The sequence below is a fragment of the Apodemus sylvaticus genome, chromosome 7, assembly GCF_947179515.1.
Source record: "Apodemus sylvaticus chromosome 7, mApoSyl1.1, whole genome shotgun sequence".
NCBI lineage: Eukaryota > Metazoa > Chordata > Mammalia > Rodentia > Muridae > Apodemus > Apodemus sylvaticus.
The window spans coordinates 54,135,277-54,156,578 of record NC_067478.1 but is presented as its reverse complement, the minus strand read 5'-3'; the positions used below and the strand labels follow the sequence as shown (position 1 = coordinate 54,156,578).

The 21,302-nt window shown below is 42.1% G+C and overlaps 1 protein-coding gene across 4 annotated transcripts in view; it reads left to right on the top strand.

The window, feature by feature from the left end:
• Window positions 1–15,346, top strand: part of Atosa (atos homolog A) — a 73,842-nt gene extending 58,496 nt beyond the window's left edge. For all 4 annotated transcript variants that reach the window (XM_052187793.1, XM_052187792.1, XM_052187791.1 and 1 more), the window contains 6 exons: window positions 1,101–1,180; window positions 2,409–2,517; window positions 3,555–3,713; window positions 8,123–8,191; window positions 10,173–10,369; window positions 14,782–15,346. In XM_052187793.1, coding sequence (XP_052043753.1) covers window positions 1,101–1,180; window positions 2,409–2,517; window positions 3,555–3,713; window positions 8,123–8,191; window positions 10,173–10,369; window positions 14,782–14,935 — 768 coding nt within the window. In that variant the 3' untranslated portion in view covers window positions 14,936–15,346. The remainder of the gene's footprint in view (window positions 1–1,100; window positions 1,181–2,408; window positions 2,518–3,554; window positions 3,714–8,122; window positions 8,192–10,172; window positions 10,370–14,781) is intronic.
• Window positions 15,347–21,302: the final 5,956 nt, after the last annotated feature.

Sequence of the window (21,302 nt, the reverse complement as noted above, 5' to 3'; positions counted from 1 at the left end):
TCAAACCCATTCTCTGGGAAGATTACATTCTTGGGAATGTTACAGTGGATAGGATTCCAACACACTTATTTTTGCCCCTTTAGTTTAAGCTCTAAACATTACAGGCACACCCCCCCCAAAGTGCACAGATATATACAACTTACAAATAAACAAATCCTAGGATAGGATATGGCTTGGTAGGTAAAGTTCTGAGCACTGCAGCACACGTCTGTACCCAGTGATGGGGAGGCAGAGACAGGAGGATCTCTGGCACTCGCTGAATCCATGAGCCCCAGGCTCAATCAAAGAGCCTGACTCAAAAAGTAGAATAAAGACTGACTGAAGGGCTGGAGAGATGGCTCAGCTGTTAAGAGCATCAATTGCTCTTCCAGAAGTCCTGAGTTCAATTCCCAGCAACCACATGGTGGCTCACAACCATCTGTAATGGGATCTGATGCCCTTTTCTGGTGTGTCTGAAGACAGCTACAGTGTACTCACATATATAAAACAAATCTTTTTAAAAAAAAAAAAAAGACTGACTGAAGAAGGTATCTACATTGACCTTTGACCTCCACACATATGTGCACATATGTATAAACACATACACTTGTACACACACAGCACATACACTATATACACACACACACACAAAGTAAGAGTCCTTGTACAGAAAACTCATTTATGCTTTAGTTTTGGAGAAAACCTAATTTTACTTAGAACCTAGTCAAAGTACTTTTAGGAATCATCTGGGTTCTTTTCTATATTAATAAAATAAGAATGAAAGAAAAATATGTGTTAAGCATCATTGTTTGAGGTAATCTGTTGTGAGAGAATTTTTATTACTCTAAGGACATGCTTCAGATCAGTAAGAAGCCCCAACAGGTCAAGGTGCTTGCTTCCACGCCTGATGGCTTCCCTTGGGTCCGCATGATGGGAAGAGAGAACTGATTCCTGTACCTACCCTCTGTCCTCTACATGTGTGCTCTAGTATGCATGCACCTACACATGTGCAAACAAAGAAATAAATGTCATTTAAAACAACTTGCTTAGCTTGGATTTCCTAAGTGTTTTATTCATTTTAAAAGTAATCCTTAAAAAATAAGTAATTATTTTGCCTCTAGGTTCCTCAAAGAAAATCACAGTCAGGTTGCTTTGATCTAGACACGTCACTGCTGCATACAAGAAGCCTGTCCTCCAAAAGGTAATTACCTCTGAAGCATGGGTACACAGTAGAACCGGGCAGCAGAGGTGCCGACTCTTAAGTCAAAGTGTAATAAAAAATAGTATCTCCAGAGACGAAGCAGTGGTTAGGAGCACTGGCTGCTCTTGTGGAGGCCACAGTTCAACTCGTAACCCTCACAAGGTGATTTAAAACCATCTGCAACTCCAGTTCCAGGACCCTGACACCTTCTGGCCTCCATGGACACTCAGCATACAGACATACATGCAGACAAAACACCCCCCTACATACACATTTTATAAAAATTAAAGATTTTTAATTAAAGAAAAAAGAAGTCCCGTTTGTTTCCATGCTGCTGCACATACTCGTAAAGAGTAAAGAAAGACGGTGAGCTTGGCTGTGTGCTCGTCACCACAGACAGAAGCATGGCGGCAGCAGCCAGTCAAGCGGGTCAGGGGTTAGGTCGCTCATTTCACTGCTGATCCTCAGCCTCCGCCTTCTAGCTCTCATTGCCTCCCTCCCTCCTTCCCTCCCTTCCTCCCTGCCTCCCTGCCTCCCTCATTCCCTCCCTCCTTCTCTCCCTCCTTCTCTCCCTCCTTCTTCCCTCTCTCCCCTTCTTCCTACATCCCTCCTTCCTTCCCTCCTTTTTAAAGGCTGTTTTCTTGTCAGTGATCAAGCCTGTATTTTAGGCAACCGTTCTACCGCTGAGCTGCATCTCTACGTAGCCCTGTAATTACAATTGTATAATTTTGCCTTTAAATTCTTGGTTTCAGCTAAAAATGATGTAGAATTCAGAGTATTGTGCATTTTCAGTAGCTTCTACTCTGTGATGTGTTATAAATTGTACCTTCAAACCTTTCAGAGAAAAAAAAATATATATATATTCATTACTGAATATTGCTAATAAAATATTTAATCTGAAATTTCAACTACAAATTTTACATTTTTTTAAACTTTTTCATATTTTTGTTTTCAAGATAAGGTTTCTCTGTATAGCCCTAGCTGTCCTGAAACTCACTTTGTAGACCATGCTGGCCTCAAACTCACAGAGATCTGCCTGCCTCTGCCTCCCAAGTCCTGGAATATGTGCCATCACCACCCAGCTAAAAATTTTGTATTTTAAAATTTAATAACATTAATTTTATTTTAGTTGGAATAAAATTGTTCAGCTTCTTCTAATTCATTTCATAGATGTAAATAAGAAAATATTGCAATTAAGTGTTTTTTCTTTGCTTCTATTTTCCAATAGCGCTCGACCGTGTCTGAACATTGAAGAGGACCCAGATGTTCATGAAAAACCTTTTTTGAGTTCAAGTGCTCCACCAATCACGAGTCTTAGTCTCCTAGGAAATTTTGAGGTAATGTTGCTTTGAAAGTATTTTAGAAATCAAAGTGCCTTAAACTAGGGCACTAGGGCTACAGTATCATTATAGCTTTAATATTCTTTGGGAGAAAGAAATGAATTGACTGACTTTTCTCAAAGCCTTGAAATTACCAATCTTGCTCCTTCTCAAATGATCACTTAACTGAAGGGCCGTTCCTCACACACCATGATATCCCCGCTCCCCTTGCGCCCTCCCCCCGCCATAGGTAACTTCACATGAGCTTCTGAGGGTCTTGAAAACACCCGAGGCGGTTCTCAGGAGTGAGTGCAGTGTGGTTAGATATAGCTTATTCACATATTTTTTCAGCTAAACTAAGTAAAATCCCATATATTATACAACAGCATCTTTTAAAAACAAAAGTAGTCAGTTTTCAAGATGACAAATGTTTGGCTTAACTTTCTAACAGGACTTCTATATGTGGCCTGCTGGCAGGACCTTCTAGCACCTTCTAGTGGGCTCTCTCAGGGACTGGTACCTTCTCTGGTAGAACTTTTCTTTTCAAATATGGCCTATTATACTCTAGGCCGGCTGGGAATTTACTATAGGCTAGCCTTGAACTCACAGCAGTTCTTTTGCCTCAGATAACCACGTGCTGCGGAGATTACAGGTTCGAGTCCCTGTGCCCAGCAGAGAGCATATTTTCCACTTGCAAAGATAAATAGCAAATCAAGTGATTAGATCTAACAAATGGCAATGTTTCAAGAGAATCCGAGTGGGTGAGAGGAGGCATTGGGTAGGATCTAGTAGAAGGTGATTGGAGGTAGAGGTGATTTTCAGGTCAGGTAAGAATCATGTCTTTTATAATAACCATCATTTCTGAGTTTGAGCCATGGTTGCTGTGTCACTCAGACTTTCAAGTGGCCACTCACTGCACCCCTGCCTCAACCTTGTTATACAGTGGGTGACAGACACATGCTCCCACAGGACCTAGAAAACATAGTCAGGTATTTCCCCTTAATGTGCTAAATTTTCTGCCTTTTCAAAGCACCTGTTGTTATCTTGTCTTCCAGGAATCGGTTCTGAATTACCGTTTAGACCCCCTGGGCATAGTTGATGGCTTTACTGCCGAGGTGGGAGCCAGTGGGACTTTCTGCCCGACGCACTTGACCCTGCCGGTGGAAGTGTCGTTCTACAGTGTTTCGGATGATAATGCTCCCTCGCCTTACATGGCAAGTACTTTTGTCTTTTCTGCAAGAATCAGCCAGCTTGGGAATCCAGATCTCTGCTTCAGTTTTGTCCTTGAAAGCATGAAGCCGTTCCCAAGACAAAGTTTAAAAAACAAAATAGACCATTAAGCCAAAATACTGCTCCATGACCTTTTTCTCAGCTGGCTAAAACTACAGGTGGCCTGTTTTGCACTTGAAAATGGTGCTGAAATTTTACTCAATCTATATAATGACCAGTGACTGACATAATCAGTCTATCTTGCTAAGTTCACACAGATTCCCCAGTACTTACTGAGTACTCTAATGCCAGGTGGCTGCCTCCTCGTGCGGTTCTTATGTCAGTCAGAGTTGGTAAGATCTGGGGACTTGGGGCTGAGGCCTCTCTACCCCATCTTCTCCCCTCCTCCCCTGCTTTTTGATCCTGGGGTTCTAGAGAATGTGAGCTATTTTTGATCACACTAGGATCTTCGTGGGAAGTAGGAAAGCTTCTGGGAGTTAGCAGACAGTCTTGAGCCTGAGTCTTAAAAGTTTACCATTCCCATTTTCTACTGCAGGGGAGTCTGGGTAGTACAAGCCTTAGCCTGCCGAAGTGCCTGTGAACACTGGAGTGTGTATAAACTCTCCTTCAAAATACAAAGGAGAGGTTTGTAGTGGTGGTGTGAAGTGCAGAGTCACAGTAAGTCTCATGTGAGAAGCAGAAGTGCGTGCAGGCCTAGACCTGCCTCCCTGACTGGCCCCTGCCCAGTGCCTTCTTCTCTCATGCCTTCAGGCATTTTAAGAACATTAGTGACGATGTCTTTTGTTAAGAATTATGAAAAGGGATGTCTGTATACCTGACAGGATGAGAAGCTGTACTTTTTAGGGAGCTAAATATGGCCATCTCAATGGTGCCCCAGTTTGTCAAGGGGGCTAGTTTAGGTTAACTCCAGTTTTAAGGTGAAATTTTTGGTCCAGGGCATGGCTAGTGTTTCATACTTTCAGTAGAAACTTACTATATTATTACAATAATAGTCTGATGTGAACTTTGAGTGGATACTGGAAAGGGGAGAACTCAACCTACTGAATTGTTAAGTTATAAGGAGGCCTGCCTTCTATCACAGTGGGGTTGAGGCTAGCCTGGGCTATGTAGTAAGTTCTAGAAGAGCCTTAGCTACAGAGGATAGTCCTATCTCAAAAACTGAAAACAACTGAAAACCAATGCCTACCTGCCTTTTCCGTGATAATGATCTTCACTCTATCATATTTTCCCCTAAGTCTGTTCGTTTAGTAGAAATGGGTTCCCTCTGCCAGTGGCTCACGCCAAGCCTCACACAAGTCTTTCCTCAAATTTGTTCTATTTGGATAATTTAGTCTGATTTCAAAGGAGTGACCATATTTTGCTAGCTAGGACTGATTGTTTTGTTCGCTCAAGCATATCGTAGACCATCAGAAGTAATGCACCTCTGTGGTACTCTAATAAATGTCAGGACAGAAAATTCTTTGTGGTGGGATTTTTGAAGGGATTCTTGAAAAATTAATTCTTCGTTTTGGAGTCAACAGTAAGAATGTTCTCCAAGAACCACACCATAGCACTCAGCTTCACAGGAACTGTGTCTCAGAGAAACCAGCTGTCATGGTGGTGAGGTCAGACTGGCTAGAAGCGGTTTCCTTCTATTTGTAATTAGTCAAATTGAGGGCTGCTAATTTTAGTTTTCTATCTACTGTTTCATAGTAGTTTTTGTTGTTGTTAGTTTTATTTTTTGATGTGGGGGTCCATGTCGGCCAGTCTGACCTCAAAGTCTGTGTAGCTGAGGCTGGCCTTGAACTCATGGTCTTTCTGCCTCCACATCCCAAGTGCTGGGATTACTGGTGTGTCACTGCACCCAGAAATTCATATTCTTTATTATATAATAATTTGGGACTTTTTCGTTATTAGGATTCTGTCCAATTTAGTTCATCTTAACCTTACTATTACAGATATGCCAGAGGAGATATTTCATTATATTAAATGTGGTTTTTCTAAGGTACAGATATTGATATGCTGGTCCATGAAATGAATATTAATCAAATCCCAGCATTTCAGTGCTACTACTGGTCTTAAATTATTTAGAAATTGTTGTTTGGAAGCTGAAGAGAATGCTCAAAGAGCATTTGCTACTCTTCCAGAGGACTCAAGTGCCCTGTGCCCCTGTGCCCAGCGCCCATACTGGGCAGCTCACAACACTCTATGATTCTAGCTCCAGGGCATCCAATGCCATATTTTGGTCTCCAAGATTCAAATACTCACACACACACACACACACACACACACACACATAATTAAAAAGAAGAAAAAAGTGGTTATACTGGAGTGCTACCCTAAACGTAAAAGACCTTTCAAAAATCTTCAATCACTATGGACTTACTCACGATTATCATTATGATCTGAAAACTTCCTAAATTGTACATTAGAGAAAGAAACGCAGTCACTGTCACAGTTGCCATTGTCCTGGCCTTCTCTCCTTTGTATGGGAAGGAGGTTGGGAGGAAGGACAATGACTCCTGGCCCTTCCCATGTGATTATAAAAGTAGCTATCACTTTGATGTACTTTACTTGTTCTTTCTGGGTCTAGAAAGAAGTGTGTTTGTCATGTGAATGCATATGCCTCAGTGAACACACTGAGCACACTGTGAGGAACTGCTGCTGCACTGCCAAGGTGCAAGGCTAACATCCATGCTCTGTATGTGAAGTTAGGATCGTGTGGCGAGCAGGGCTCTCTCTCCACCTTGGTCCACTGCTGTTTACTCCCCAACCCAGGTCTCATAACTACTGGAGGAAAGAATCCCTCAAGAAAGTAGACAGGGACAGCATTCACAAGCACCACCCGCGGCCATGCCCTCTCCCTGGTTAGTGGGAAGCTTTCTCACATTCAATTTAAATTACTTTTTTTTCACCTTTATACTTTCTTCCCCATTGTTTGGACTTTGCAGAAAAACTGCTGCCAGTGCTTAAGGTTTTCTTAAACTCTGCTGTACAAATGATGCCATCAGGGAAGTCCTGTTGTTAAAAGGCAGATTTGATTCAGTAGATCTGGAGAGTGGCCGGGCAGACTGCTTTTCTACCAAAATCGTGTGTGTGTGTGTGTGTGTGTGTGTGTGTGTGTGTGTGTGTTTTGCTGTTGCAGCCACCCTGGAGAATCCAGATTAGATCTGGAGGGTGGCCGGGCAGACTGCTTTTCTACCAAAATCATGTGTGTGTATGCTGCTGCTGTTGCGGCCACCCCTCTGAGTACCAGACTCTGTGGAGGACCTTCAGGGTCCCTCTTAAGCTTACCTAGTGAGATGACTGTGATTCACCTTTGACCTCTCCTCAGAGCTCAGCTCTTAGACCTTCAAGCTAATGCACTCTGGTTTAGAGCCAATTCAAAGTCTAAGATTCTGATTACCAAGTAAACAGTTAAAAGGCAATACCTCTGGGTGTGGTTGATCACAGCTGTGATCCCAGCATTTGAGAGGCTAAGGCAGGGGGATTCTCATGAGTTCAGCCCAGTCTTGGCTACATAACAAGTCTTTGTGTAAACAAAGAACCAAAAGAAATAGAAATAATTTGGCTATGATGATGCACACTGGGTAATCCCAGCACTTGGGAAGCAGAGGCTTCAAGCAGTAGATGCTCAAGGCCACTGTTGGCAACATTGTAAGTTTGAATCCAGCCTTGAATACATAAGACTGTGAAAAATGGAAAATATTCAAAATAGCACCTTAAAAAGATGCAGATTCCGACACAGCATGACGCAGCTGCTTCTGAGGCAGCATTCCTCTGGAAACAGAGTTGTGTGGCTGGCTTTGTGCAGAGCAGGCAGCTTGGTGGTAAGCCTTCATCCTTCCTACTTGCTTTGAACATTTCTTCTGCTAGAAATTCATGAGACTGGAACCCAGATTTCCAACCCCGCTTAGTTGCTGTCTTAATTCTTTTCTTCTGTCTTTCATCAGAAATTCAGATGTGTAATCTGACTCATTGCCTGAAGAATTCCTTCATTTGGGGCCCAAAATTAGACAGCGTATGCTCGTTACTTTTCCTTACTTCATGATCAATCATTTCTTTGCTGCTTCTTGCCCCCTCTCGTTAGATAACAGGACTAATCCTATAGCCGTGCTTTATTTATTTCCTTATGGCTAGGAACCCTGACCCTTGGTCTGTGTCTCAGTGAGCCATTCCAAGCAGTGTGGCCGTAATGCTGTGTGGTGCCTGTTGCAACATGTCCAGGAAGAGCAGCGGTGAAGGTTTCTTTAGAAGGGGGAGTCCCACTGTTTTCATACTGGCAGAATATAGCTCTTAATGCAATTTGAATGTTTTTCCTTAGAAATCAGTTACCGAATTGTATTAAACACATGTGTTCTTACTTTCGTCTGTTATATACATATGCACTCAATTTGTCTTCTTTTGTTTCAAGGGTGTGATTACTTTAGAGTCCCTTGGTAAAAGGGGTTATCGAGTACCTCCTTCAGGAACGATACAAGTGGTATGTGTTTTATAGCCTACAATTGCAATAATCATTCTCTCACACATATAGAACTTAGCCCTTTCTCCTGCTACTGCTGCTGCAACAACCTTGGTAAGTAACAGTGGGCTGCAGCTCTGTTTGGAGTTGCCATGCTCTGCCCCAGGAATGAGCATTTCGGGGGCCTCCATTGAAAGCAAAGATTAATAAGCTAATAGAGGTGAATGCGCTAGACAAATAATATGAACCATTTACGTGACTTAAACTGAGCTATTTTCAATATATTTAGATCCCGACCAGTGCCTTCTATTAACTATTAAGCCATATTGAGATTGATCTATTTCAAAGGAGACCCTAAAATATTGTATTACTTTGGTGGGAAAACCTGGGAAACAAGATGTTAATACTAATGGAATGATCTCTAAAACTGTCTCAGTGCCATCTGATAAGTGCCGGTCAGGGCAGGGAAGGTGATAGGCCTTCAACTGTATTCATCTAACTTGGCCTAAGGAACCCCCTTCTTACCAGGGCAGACCTGTCTGACCCAGGGTAGCACTGCAAGTCCTCAGTCTGCTTCGGATTCTGCAGACTAAAAGAATCAGAGCTGTTGTTGGCTGCTTGCAGTCAGCCCCAAGGGCTTTCTGAGCCCTGTGACCTCAAGGGGTCAGCTCTTGTGTCAGTCAGGTCACACCATAGCAAGTCTGACCAGAGCTGTGCCCCACCTGCACAGGCATCTCACAAGAGTGAGACAGTAGTGAACAGTGTGTGTGTGCACCATAGAAGGATGGCTGCATATGAAAATGTGATTTCTCTATCCCAGACAGTTTTTAAAACTAAGGAGTGATCCCTGTCCACTCTCTAGCCTGTGGCAGTGGAACCCATGAGGGGGTTGTGGACCACTAGCGTGCTAGCTGTGAGCTGCCCTAGTGATAAACCATTAACCTAGAAAGAGAAGTTTGCCTCTGAGTGGTCTGTTTTAAGCACACTTTTATTCTTCACATGGTCTGAAGTCCTGGGTCTGTTTGTACTTATTGAATGTATCAGCCTTGATCTTAGCACGTGCTAGGTTGTAAACTTGGATCATAATGCTGATGTATTTCTCATTTTGATTCAGCGAGTGATGTCCAGTCCCTGGGATGAGCTTCTGAAAGCCTGGCTCCAAGTTACCGATTGATGTGTTGGTAATTTGGTTAAAGTCAGTTCAGCAGCTTGGGTTTTTAATTTAAAAATGTGTATTTTTAAAAAATACATTTTTTTCAGTTATTTATAGCCACGTAACAATTGAATGACTCCAGTCTCCTCTGAGAATACATTTTAGTCTGTAATGAGAGTGATGATCTGTAAGCCTGATTGTTCATGAACAGTTCCGAGTGTGAAGGCATAGTGCTGTTGCAGACACTAACCTAATGAGAATGAGCTTTATTTATTTATTTTGCGACCTTGAAACATTTTCAATAAAGTCTCCCCCTTGAACATTTATAACAATTTTACAGTAGTTTAAAACAGCTACTCTAAAATTCTAGTTTTACTAAGCTTATATTTTTTATTTTAAAATCACAACCCATTAAAATATAAAAGAAATTAAAATTCTGCCTTGAGACTTTGCAGTTGATATCACCAGTGAAGCTAATGTTTGAAATAACAGAGCCAGAATATCCTAATGCAAAAGACACCATGAAGGGGTGGATTATGCTTACCCGGGCAGAACAGTTTCTGAAAATCGGAACAATGAGACAAATGTATGCGATTTGCTATTAATATGCAGTGTGTGACTAAAAATCTTGGTTTATTACAAGATTTTTTCTTATTGTCAAATAAGAAATGAGATTGAATCTTTGAAAGAATATTAACTATTACTTTTCAACTGTTAATGCTAGCCTTTGAATGGAATCTCTTGAGTGCAATTAAATTACTAAAAAGCCTGTTTAATTACTGGGAAGGTATTCTGCATAATATATACAAATCACTTTTTTGAAGAATAATCCTTCTGTTGTTTCTTCAGACCTTATTCAATCCCAATAAGACTGTGGTGAAGATGTTTGTTGTCGTGTATGACCTACGAGGTATGCCAGCCAATCACCAGACATTCCTGCGACAGAGGACGTTTTCTGTTCCTGTTAAACAAGAAATGAAGAGAAGTATTAGCAAAGAGAACGTCCAGCACACGGCACAGTTACTACGCTACCTCATACACCTGAGGTAAAGTCTCAGATTAATAGGAACATACATTACTTCAGGACACCACCAGAGGGCATCAGATCCCACTGTAGACAGTTGGGAGCTTCCATGTGGCTTCTGGCAATTGAACCCAGGACCTCTGAAACAGCAGCCAGTGCTCTAAACCTCTGAGCTATCTCTCCAGCCCACTAGACTTGTTTTTTAAGGGAACTTTTTTTTTTCAGCTTGCAAGAATTTTTTAAAATTGGATATTTTATTTATTTACATTTCAAATGTTATTCCCTTTCCTGGTTTCCCCTCTACAAACCCTCTATGCCATCCCTCTTCCCCCTGCTTCTGTGGGGGTGCTCCCCCACCTCCCCACTCCCACCTCCCCACCCTGGCATTCTTCTATACTGGGGCATCGAGCCTTCACAGGACCAAGGGCCTCCCCGCCCACTGATGCCAGAGAAGGCCTTAAGGGAACTTTTTAACTGACTAGATTAGTACCATGCACTCTGCTTAGCACAGGGGTCTCTTGACAACATGCCAACGTGGAAATCATGTAGCATTCATTCATACCACCCTTGCTACTTATTAAAATCAGGGATTTGCGCTTATAACTGTTAAATGGGGAATACTAAAAAGTCAGTATGAAATGTGATATTTGAGGCTTTTAAAACCAGTGATGCTGATAGAAACTTAGTCTGAGCTATCCGCTTAGTTTGCAGTTGCTAGTAGCCATTTAGTAAAGTGACAGATCTGGCTATGAAGCCTCTTGTCTGTCATCCCAGAACTTGGATAGTGGAGGCAGGAGAATCAGAAGTTCAAGGCCATCCTCAACTATCTGTCAGGTTTGAGGCCTGCCTGGGTTACATAAGACCCTGTCTGAAAAAAGAAATCTCTGGAAGAGTAACAAGAAACAGGTAAAATTAATACACTTTACTTAACCTAGCATATCTAAATCTTAAAATTTGAATATATAATCAGTATAAAATTAGGATAACTTTACATTCTTTTTGTTTTAATGTATCCTCTAAATCAACAATATGTTTTATCCTTGGAACAATCAACTTGAAGTAGTCCCATTTGAGGTGGCTGTTAGCTACATGTAGCTAAGTGGCCATATTGGAAAGAGGCGGTCTTAAACTTGACTCACCCACTTCTTGCCTGTTCATACATGCTTCTTCTAAGCATCCAGCAGGTGCTGATGTGGAAGCTGTGTTTCAGAGATGCTGTATCCTCTAACTGAGTATTTAACCTGGAGTTCTAGGTTGTGTAAAAGTTTATGTTGCTGTTTGATTGTTGTCCTTCTGGTCCATGTTGCCAGCATCCCTGATTTGTAGTTTAAACCCTCAGTCCCTGTGTAGCTCTCAGGAACACCGAGCAAATCAAAGACAGAAGTCAGTAGCCTTTTTCCTATAACTCTATAGAACATTCTCAGCCATGTCAATGACCTGCTCTTTATTGTAAGGGATCCTGTGATTCTCAGCCACCCTTCAGAATGTAACTGCAGGTTAGGCTGGGAGGGAGATAGTCATGCAAGTTCCACACTTGAAAAGTAAGTACTGTTCCTCTCAAAGCATTGTATGATGGACCTCGCCACCTGTTGTTGTGCACCCAAAAGGCAATGCCACTGTGGCACCACCTGACAAGAGTACCATGGGATGGGCACACAAGCTATGAGTATGAAAAGTGTCCACAAAACACAAACTTGGAAAACTTTTTCAAAATGAGAAATGTCTAGTGAGATGGGCCCACTTGGTGTAAGGAAAGAACCCACTCCTACAAGTTGTCCTCTGAACTCTGTTTGCATGGTGGCACATACCCCTCCCCTCACACGCAGAATTTTTTTGAATGTTAAGAACTTTAAATATATATATATTCCCAGATATGGTTAAATCAAGTACTTGGAGAAGCTGAGGCAGGAGGACTGACTGCTGTGAATTCAAGGTCATCCCAGGCTATAAAATGAGTTCTGTGTGAGCCTGCAGTACAGAGTGATACCCAGATGTGAGAAACTTAAAAAATAAATAAATAAAAGTAGAAGTGTGATCAAATAGCACTCTAGGAATACTTCCCAGTGGTGGGCTGTGTTGCTCAGTGATAGTGACATATTAGTATGAGGAAGGTGCTGGATTTGATTCTCAGTGCTACAAAATGATAGATAGATAGATAGATAGATAGATAGATAGATAGATAGATAGATGGATGGATGGATGGATGGATGGATGGATGGATGGATGGATGGATGGGTAGGTGGGTGGGTGGGTGGGTGGGTGGGTGGGTGGGTGGATGGATGGAGAGAAAGAGGGAAGGAAGGAAGGAAGGAAAGATAAAGTTTATTGGCAGAGTTCTCTCCTACTATGTATGAGGCTCTGTCTTCAGTCCCAAGTATGCAAAATCAGTCAATCAACCAACCAATCACCATCCCAGCCCAGTAAGAAAAGATTCAGGTCTCCTATTCAGCTTCCAGTTCACACTGTTCTCTTGATGTCTTGGTTGGTTAGTTGGTTGGTTGGTTGGTATTATTTGTTTTGTGGTGTCCAGGATCAAACCTACAGCCTTGTGCATTTCACTGAGTTGCATTGTCAGCCTTTCAAAGCTTGATAGCTTTATCAATGTGTAACCGTCATTCACCCAAAGTCAGCAACCTCCTCTGTAGTTTTCATATAATGACTATACAAAGCCTATTTGGAAAAAAAATGGCACTGTCCCCAAAGCTTCCCAAGGTGAAAACTTCAGGGAGGAGTGAGCCAGTCAGTGTCGCAGCAGGCCTTTCCATTAGCTTTGGAGTAAAATCCATAGACTGTCATTTCTGCTGTTCCAAGGAAACAAAGAGAAATTTGCACTGCATGGCATCTGCTGGGGAAGGTTAGTGGAAGATAGAAACAATTCCGTTCCAACTTTTATAGCACCTTTTCATTTCACCAATAGCTTTTGTCTGCTGGTAGTGTTTTGTTTAACCAACTGCTAATAATAGCAGTGATTGTCCCAGAAGTTGAACCTTGCCAGGCATGGTTCACACATCTGAAATACTAGCAGCACTAAAGAGGCTAAGGCAGGAGGATTACTAAAAGTTCAAGGCAAGCCTTCATTACATGGTGAGTTCCAGGGCAGTCTGAGTACAATATGAGTCCCAGTCTCAAAACAAAAAGTATGCACTTGGGGCAAAGCACCTGCTGTACAAATCTGAGGTCCAGAGTTCCCATTTCCAGAACACACATAGAAGCTGAACAGATGTGGCAGCTATCTAGAATCCTTGGAACAAGCTGGATGGCTAGATGTGCTGGCTAGTATTTATGTCAACTTGACATAAGTTAGAGTCATTTTTTGAAGAGGGAACATCAATTGAGAAAATGCTCCCACCAGATTGGTCTGAGCACAAGCCTGGGATGCACTTCCTGATAGATGATTGGTAAGGGGACCTAGCTCACTGTAGGAGATGACACCCTTGGGTTGATGGCCCCGACTACAGTAAGAACACAGGAGAAGCAAGCCAGTAAGTAGAATTATGCCATGGCCTTTGCTCCAATTTCTGCTACCAGGTCTGGCCTTGAGTACTACCCTGACTTGCTGAATTATGGACTGCAAGTTGTAAGGTAAAATAAAATCCCCAAGTTGTTTGTGGTCATGGTGTTTAATCATAAATAGAAACCCTAAGACACTAGACCAGCCAAGTCAGTGATCTCTGGCTTCAGTGAGAGACCTTGCCTCGCTATGAATGCCTCAAATGAAATGAAGAGCAACTGAACTGAGCAGAGGCGAACTGAATGTCACCTTTGACCTTCACATGCATGCACATGTGCAAATGCACATTAAGGAAAACTTGAATCTTTTCAAAATTGTCTCTTTTATTTTATTTTGAGACAGTTTTATATTATAGTCCAGACGGGCTTGTCATTGGATAAATCACTCATGATGGCCTCAAATGTGATAGTCCCCTTGTTTCAACATATTGAATAATGGGATTACATGAATAGACAGTTCATTCAGAAAAACTTTTAATATTCTACTTAAAATATTCTGACTCTTTTGATTATGGGATCCATTTTAATCTACCCTATGTCATAGACTACTAATTTGTATGAACTCTGTCTTATCTGTCTGTCTAGACTATGCCTGACCCACAAAGCCCAATGCACAATCATAATTAGCTAGTGTCCGTGGCTATTTGAAACCTTAGATGAGGAAAGTGTACATGCAGCGGGCCATAGAGGAACAGTGAGGTTGAAACCTTGTCTCCCAGAAGACACAAGTCTTGGTCCCATCACAGAGCAAAGGGTTTAGGGAGTGATGAATTCGTTTTTTGACAGTTCAGACCTAGATACTGTGGGAAAGGGAATTAATCTCATGGCACAGCAAGAGTGGTTCTCCCTGCTCTCATGAGTAGTCTTTACTTGTTTTAAAGACTCATCCCCTAACATCACTAATCTTTCTGTGTATTTATTTAGGTTCCAGAGTTCTAAATCTGGAAAGATCTACCTCCATAGAGATGTCCGGCTCCTGTTCTCTAGAAAGTCCATGGAGGTTGATAGTGGTGCTGCGTATGAACTCAAATCTTACACTGAATCGCCAACAAACCCTCAGTTTTCACCAAGATGTTGATGAGGGGACAACTTAAAAGTATTCGATCAGTACCCAGGCCTGGACATGAGCATTCACAGAATGGAAAATACATCAAGTGAGAGCCAGCAGATCCGAGTGGCCCTCCTCTGTTGTTCTGGACCAGATTTTATGAAACGACCCCTGAAGTGAGACCCGTGACTCCTAAGTGGACTGGAAGTACCTGTGTCTTCACCCTTTTCGTACTGTTGAAACCACCTCATTGAACAGTTGCAATAGCAAAATCCCAGTTAGATTAGTGTTTACACATTTTATTTCTGTTATTTAATATTTAATGTTTTCCTTAATAGTCAAGTCATGTTTGTCTCTAGTGTTCTAATGTAGCACAATCCTATGTAAAATCATACTATGTATTTTTGACATTAATGTTGAAATATATGCTTAAGTCTTTAATTTCGTGTGGTGTGTTTTAAGTGCTATTCATTTAAGCTACTGAAAATGGGAATGAAATGCTGGGCTTCTTTAAGATTAATGCACTATGCAAGCATGTATGCTTTTTATCTCTCTCCAGGTTAGGTTTTATAGCACTCACCCAGGGGCCGTTCCCAGGGGTCCGACAAAGCTGCTCCCATCCTCCTGGCAAATGCTCAGCCTCCTGCCCATTCTCATTCCTTCTAAGGTCCCCCCCCACCCCAAAAAACATTCTATTTTCCCTGAATCACTACTGTAGAGGTTTTACTTTAAATTGCTCTCCCATGCTAGATAATTTTCTCACACTGTTAAAAAGAATATGTACTTTGAAAAGAAATTAATATTTATATTGTAAATATATACAAGAAACCTAAAATGTGTATTTGGCTTTTATTCTTAAATGAGACATTTATATGACTGTTAGATTAATCAGACAGTATTCACTCTACCTCTATAGCTGCCAAGAACAGAAGCATTTGGCAGTTGGAAAGGTCACCAAGAAAGAGAGCTTGACTGCATATATCAGAAGCCTCCTCCTGTCGTGCTCAGGTAGCACACAACAGTTTTGATATTTGTGCTGGGGCAATGGGCAGCACAGTAGACAACAAGACAGGAATATTTAAAGTGCAAACCAGGAGTGGGGCATACTCCTTTAATCCCAACACTTGAGGTGCAGAGGCTGGAGGATTGCTGCAAGTATGAGGCCAGCCTGGTCTACATCGTGAGCTCCAGGACAGCTAGGACTACATAGACTCTTGACTCTAAAGAGAGAGAGAGAGAGAGAGAGAGAGAGAGAGAGAGAGAGAGAGAGAGAGAGAAGAAAGAATAGAAAAGAAAAAAGAAAAAGTTCCTATCTAACTATTCCGCACCTCACTGAGTTTCAAATAATTTTTAAGTCTCCTACTATATATCCCTTTAATTTAAAAAAATGCATTTTCTCTGCAATGAACTGTAGATCAGTCATAGAGTATTTGTCTAATATGCACAAAGTCCTGGGTTCGACCCATAGCACAACATAAACCAGGCATGGTGGTACATTGTCATACCAGCACACAGGAGGCAGAGGCAGGAGGATCAGAAGTTCAAGGTTATTCCTAATTCATAGAGAGTTTGAGACCAACACAAGCTACATGCACATCTCAAAAACAGTGAGGAGGAGGGAAAAAGAAAAAAATCTGATCTTTTAAAAGTTTGCATATGCTTATGAAATCCCAAACTTAAAAATTATTTTTTGTGCAAATTAGCATCAGACCCACCAGCGGGAGCTTTGTAAGGCTCTCTGTCAAGAGTGTTTCTCATGGTTTCTAATCTCTGGCTAATTCTTTAAGCATTCATATCTTGTACTAACCACATTCAATGCTCAGTGGCAGTTAGCACTGTATGATTAGTAGCTAGTGTGTTGGGGATACAAACGCAGACTACCACATCATCACAGAAAGTGCTATGGAACAGGTCTATTCTGGACTGATGGCAGCTCAGGCTACACAGATGAAAGTCATCTCTGGAAGAGTATAAAATTAGAGGAAAGAATGGGATTCAAGGGAAGACATTATAACCAAGTTGTCAGGCTTAGGGGCAGGTACTTTACCTATGAAGCCATTCCATCAGCCCTAAAATCCTCTTGTTAAGCAGTGGGCAAAACCAGATATTATAATACCAACATCTGGGTGACTGAAGCAGGTGACTTATAAAAGGCCAATATAGACTATTCAATGACTCAAGCTCAAGACAAAAATAAAGGGACAGATAAAGATCCAGGCATAATGGCTCCTGCAATCCAGTATCCCAAAGCCTGAAGCAGGAAGACCATGAGAGTTTAGGTCTAGCTGGAGTTCTATGGTAGGTTAGAGGCTAGCCTGGTTTACACTTGCCAAAATCAAGTAAGAGGTAGATACATTCTAAGGGTGGAACCTGGCAATTTCATGAGTTCAAGAGCAATCTAAACCATAGACTGAAAGCACTCATCTCAAAAATTAAACTTTTAAAAAGAGGCAAATAGAGACTCAACAAAGGAGGTTAAAGGACAGGGCAAAACCAGAAATGGTGACTTATACCTGTGATAGGGCAGTGGCATGTACATGCATCATAAAGAATGGAAATGTAGAGAAAAACCAATGCTGGGGCCAGAATAGCCCAGAGGAGGAGTGGTCTCCTAAAATTTTAGTAATGTATAGCTGTGTCAACACATGCAAATTCCTTGAGTTGTGTTTAATGCTTTCTATAACTTCTAGGTAGCTGTAGTCCAGGTGGAGAGAAGCTGAGGATTCTTTTTTCTTTATCATTTTTGGCTCAAACTTAAAAGTAACAAGCACCAGCAACAGAAACAGAACCATATTTCCTTTAGCCAATTGCCATTTCTTGGTTTCCTCTTTGTTTCTTTGTAAAGGGGTAAACAGCTCACTTGAGATTTTGGTTACACCAGGAATCAGCCATAGAAAGAAGGATCATTTAATTTGAGGCCAGACTTGAGCTGTACACCAGCTACGCGTCCATCTTATAGTGCTGCATAGTCAAGTCCCTCCCTGTCTTTAAACAGAAAGGGGAGGGGGCAGAGTGACCAACATTTCGGGATCAGAAGAAAGCATTTTGAGGGATGGGATGCTATGCCTCAGTGTGCAGTTTTGAAGATTAAAATACGTAGGTAATGGTGGTGTGGGATAGTGTTCCAACAGACCCTGGGAACTGAAATCTGTCTAAAGTTGCTTTGTTCACTTCCAGCTTTCTATAGCATATAACACTAGGAGTGAAGATGGCCTGCCTCCAAACGCTGGCCCTTCTAGCTCTCAGTTCTGGTGTCTTGGGCAGAGCTAAATCTACATGTGCATATTTCCTGGCTTCCGTTTCATCTCTTCTTGTGTTGGAACACTGCTTCAAGGAACACAAAGACAGAATTTTTCTTTGTTTAGAGGTGGGACTCACGTAACTAAAGCTAGCTCAGACTTGCTCTGTTGCTCAGGATGGCCTTGAATTCTCGATCCTCCTGCTCTGCTTCCCACGAGTTGAGGTTACAGATGTGTACCACCACACCTATCATCTTCTCCTTCTGTGGGTGAGCATTGCACTGGGACCAGAACTGGGCTTTAGGGCTCCTGTCGACAGTGTTACTGGAGGAAAAATGGCTTAGCAGATAGTTCCACAAAACAGGACATTGCCCCTGAGGAATTTTCCATCTGATCAGCCTGTCTCCCCAAAATTCACATTTGCCCTGACATGAATGTTATGATCTCTCTTAGGAGTAGATATACATTTATTCTCTGTCTTTGTCTCCCTTTCTCTGTCTGCCTGTTTCTCAATCTCTCTCCCTCTTCCTCTCCCCACTTTTGTGTATGTGTGTGTTAAAATTTGCAAAGAATTTTTATTGTTAATACATGTATTTGTACAGCAGACAATAGAGTTACAGAAAGATATGCAGACATTACAGTATCATTAGGATTCAACAATGCTTAGAAACCAATTTTTGGAACTGGTTATCAGTTTATCATTTTTATATAGATGCTTTTATTCATTTTACGAACAGATTTCTTTAAGGTCTCTCACACACACATTTCTCTTGTGTCCCTTGTTACATTTTTAACCCCAAATTTACTCATATTCATATGTATAGTGTTTTATTAATAAAAATGCTAGTTCGATGTGTCCACCAGCCTGACTAGTACAGTCTCCTTCTCTATATAGATCTACTCAAATGAAAAGCACTGAGAGGCTAACACAGCAGGTTTGCTGTGACTGAGGCTAGAGTGAGACCCTGTCTGGAACAAAGACAGCCAGGTACAGAGTAGCACATGCAGGCCAATTTCTGTGAGTTTTAGAACAGCTAGAAAAAAAAAATAGAGACTCTGATCCCCCCCTCCAAAAAAAACAGCAGAGTTGGGGGGAGGCACAGAAGGTTAATTTGTCAGTATAGAATGGTAACAGTTGTTGTTGTTGTTGAGTTCTGGTTTTGGAGACTCACCTTCTTGTAGCTTGGGCTGGGCTTGAATTCATACCTGAGACTGGCCTTGTACTGAAGTTCTCTCCATTTGTAAAGTTCTGGGATTACAGGTTGCAAAGTCCTGGTACTGCAGGTGATTTGGGAATAAACTGAGCCATTCTCAAGGGATATCGTTGTCCAAGAGTTGGCCTTTTAACCCTTTTATCTTAAATTGTTACTTGGCTGACTAACCCTTCCTTCTCCAACAAGAAAGAACCTCTTAATCCTCTTGTTTTTTATTGTTTTTTGATTTTGTTTTTTCGAGACAGGGTTTCTCTGTGTAGCCCTGGCTGTCCTGTAACTCACTCTGTAAAGCAGGCTGGCCTCGAATTCAGAAATCCACCTACCTCTGCCTCCCAAGAGCCGGGATCAAAGGCGTGCCTAAGTCAAATCTTCCTGTCTGAGAGTCTACATACACATGCAGAAGTTTTGTGTTTGCTTGGCCTTTCTAATTGTTAATGCTGTTGTCTTGTTTTAGTTTATTTTTGACACACAAGGCCTCACATACCTCAGGCTAGCCTCAAACTCAAGCGGAGGATACCTCCCCAGTCCTAGGACTATTCCCCAGTCCTGGTTTTATGTGGTGCTGGGAGTCAAACACAGGCAACCGATCCATCTACTTCCAAGTCTCTCTCTCTCTCTCTCTCTCTCTCTCTCTCTCTCTCTCTCTCTCTCTCTCTCTCTCTCTCTCTCTGTGTGTGTGTGTGTGTGTGTGTGTGTGTGTAGGTGTAGGTGTGTTGGTAGTGGTGGTGCTGTTCTGGTGCTGAAGAGATTGAATGCAGAGATTTGCACATGCTAAGCAAACCCTCTACCACTGTGCCAGGGCCTCATTAAAGCCTCCAGGGTAGCCTTTGATTTACTCGATAACCTAAGCATCCATAAACTTGCCACACTTCTGCCTCAGCCTCCCAGACAGCTGGCATCACTGTCCGATGCCACAGGGCCAGCTCTGACTTTGATGTCTTCCACATTCCATATCCAATTACTCCAAGCTTTTGATTGTTCCCCTGTCCTCCAGAACTGCATCAACTGCCTTCGGATTCTTACTAGTTGAATATATAAGGCTGCCTTATCCCCAGATTTCTAAGGGACATTTCCTTGGAGCCAAATGTGCCAGCAGCTATAAGATGCTTAGTAGAATGACAAGTAAATACAAAGCTACAAACTTGACAGTTAAGGAAATCATTGCTTTGAAAATCAGTGTTTTGAGCTGACTGCAGTGGGAGAGCAAGGAATGGAAGCTGAATTGATTTATCACTGATTTATTGCATAGGAAATACCAAGGTCTGGGAATAAAATATTGGCTTCTTTCCTGCTATGGCTAATATGAAGAGGGATGGTAGCATTACAAAAGTAATCATAATTGCTGTGTAATGATGCTGTGCTCCTTGGGGAACTCCAGTGCAGTGGGACCTGAAGAGGTTGGTTTAAGAAGAAAAGGTTGTACACGTGGAATGCTGCACTGATGAGTGGATATTAGCCCAGAAGCTCTGAATACCCAAGACACAACTCACATAGCAAATCATTCCCAAGAAGAAGGAAGGAGAGGGCCCTGGTCCTGGAAAGGCTTGATGCACCTTTGTAGGGGGAGTACCAGGACAGAGAAGTGGGAGGGGGTGATTGGGGAACAGGTGGAGGGAAGAGGGCTTATGGGACTTATGGGGAGGGGGGAACCAGGAAAGGGAAAATCATTTGGAATGTAAACAAAGAATATAGAAAATAATAATTAAAGAAGAAGAAGAAGAAGAAGAAGAAGAAGAAAAGGTTGTGCTGAGGTAAGGTTGAGGAACAGAGGAAGTAAAGGTATCGGATGGGGTTAAACTGAAGCAGAAGTACTGTCGAGCACAGAGCAAGCAGATGACTAAATAGGAGATCAGGGAAGTCTGGAAAGGTGGGGGAAGAGGGAGAGGGAGAGGGAGAGGGAGGGGGAGGGGGAGGGGGAGAGGAAGACGGAGAGGGAGAGGGAGC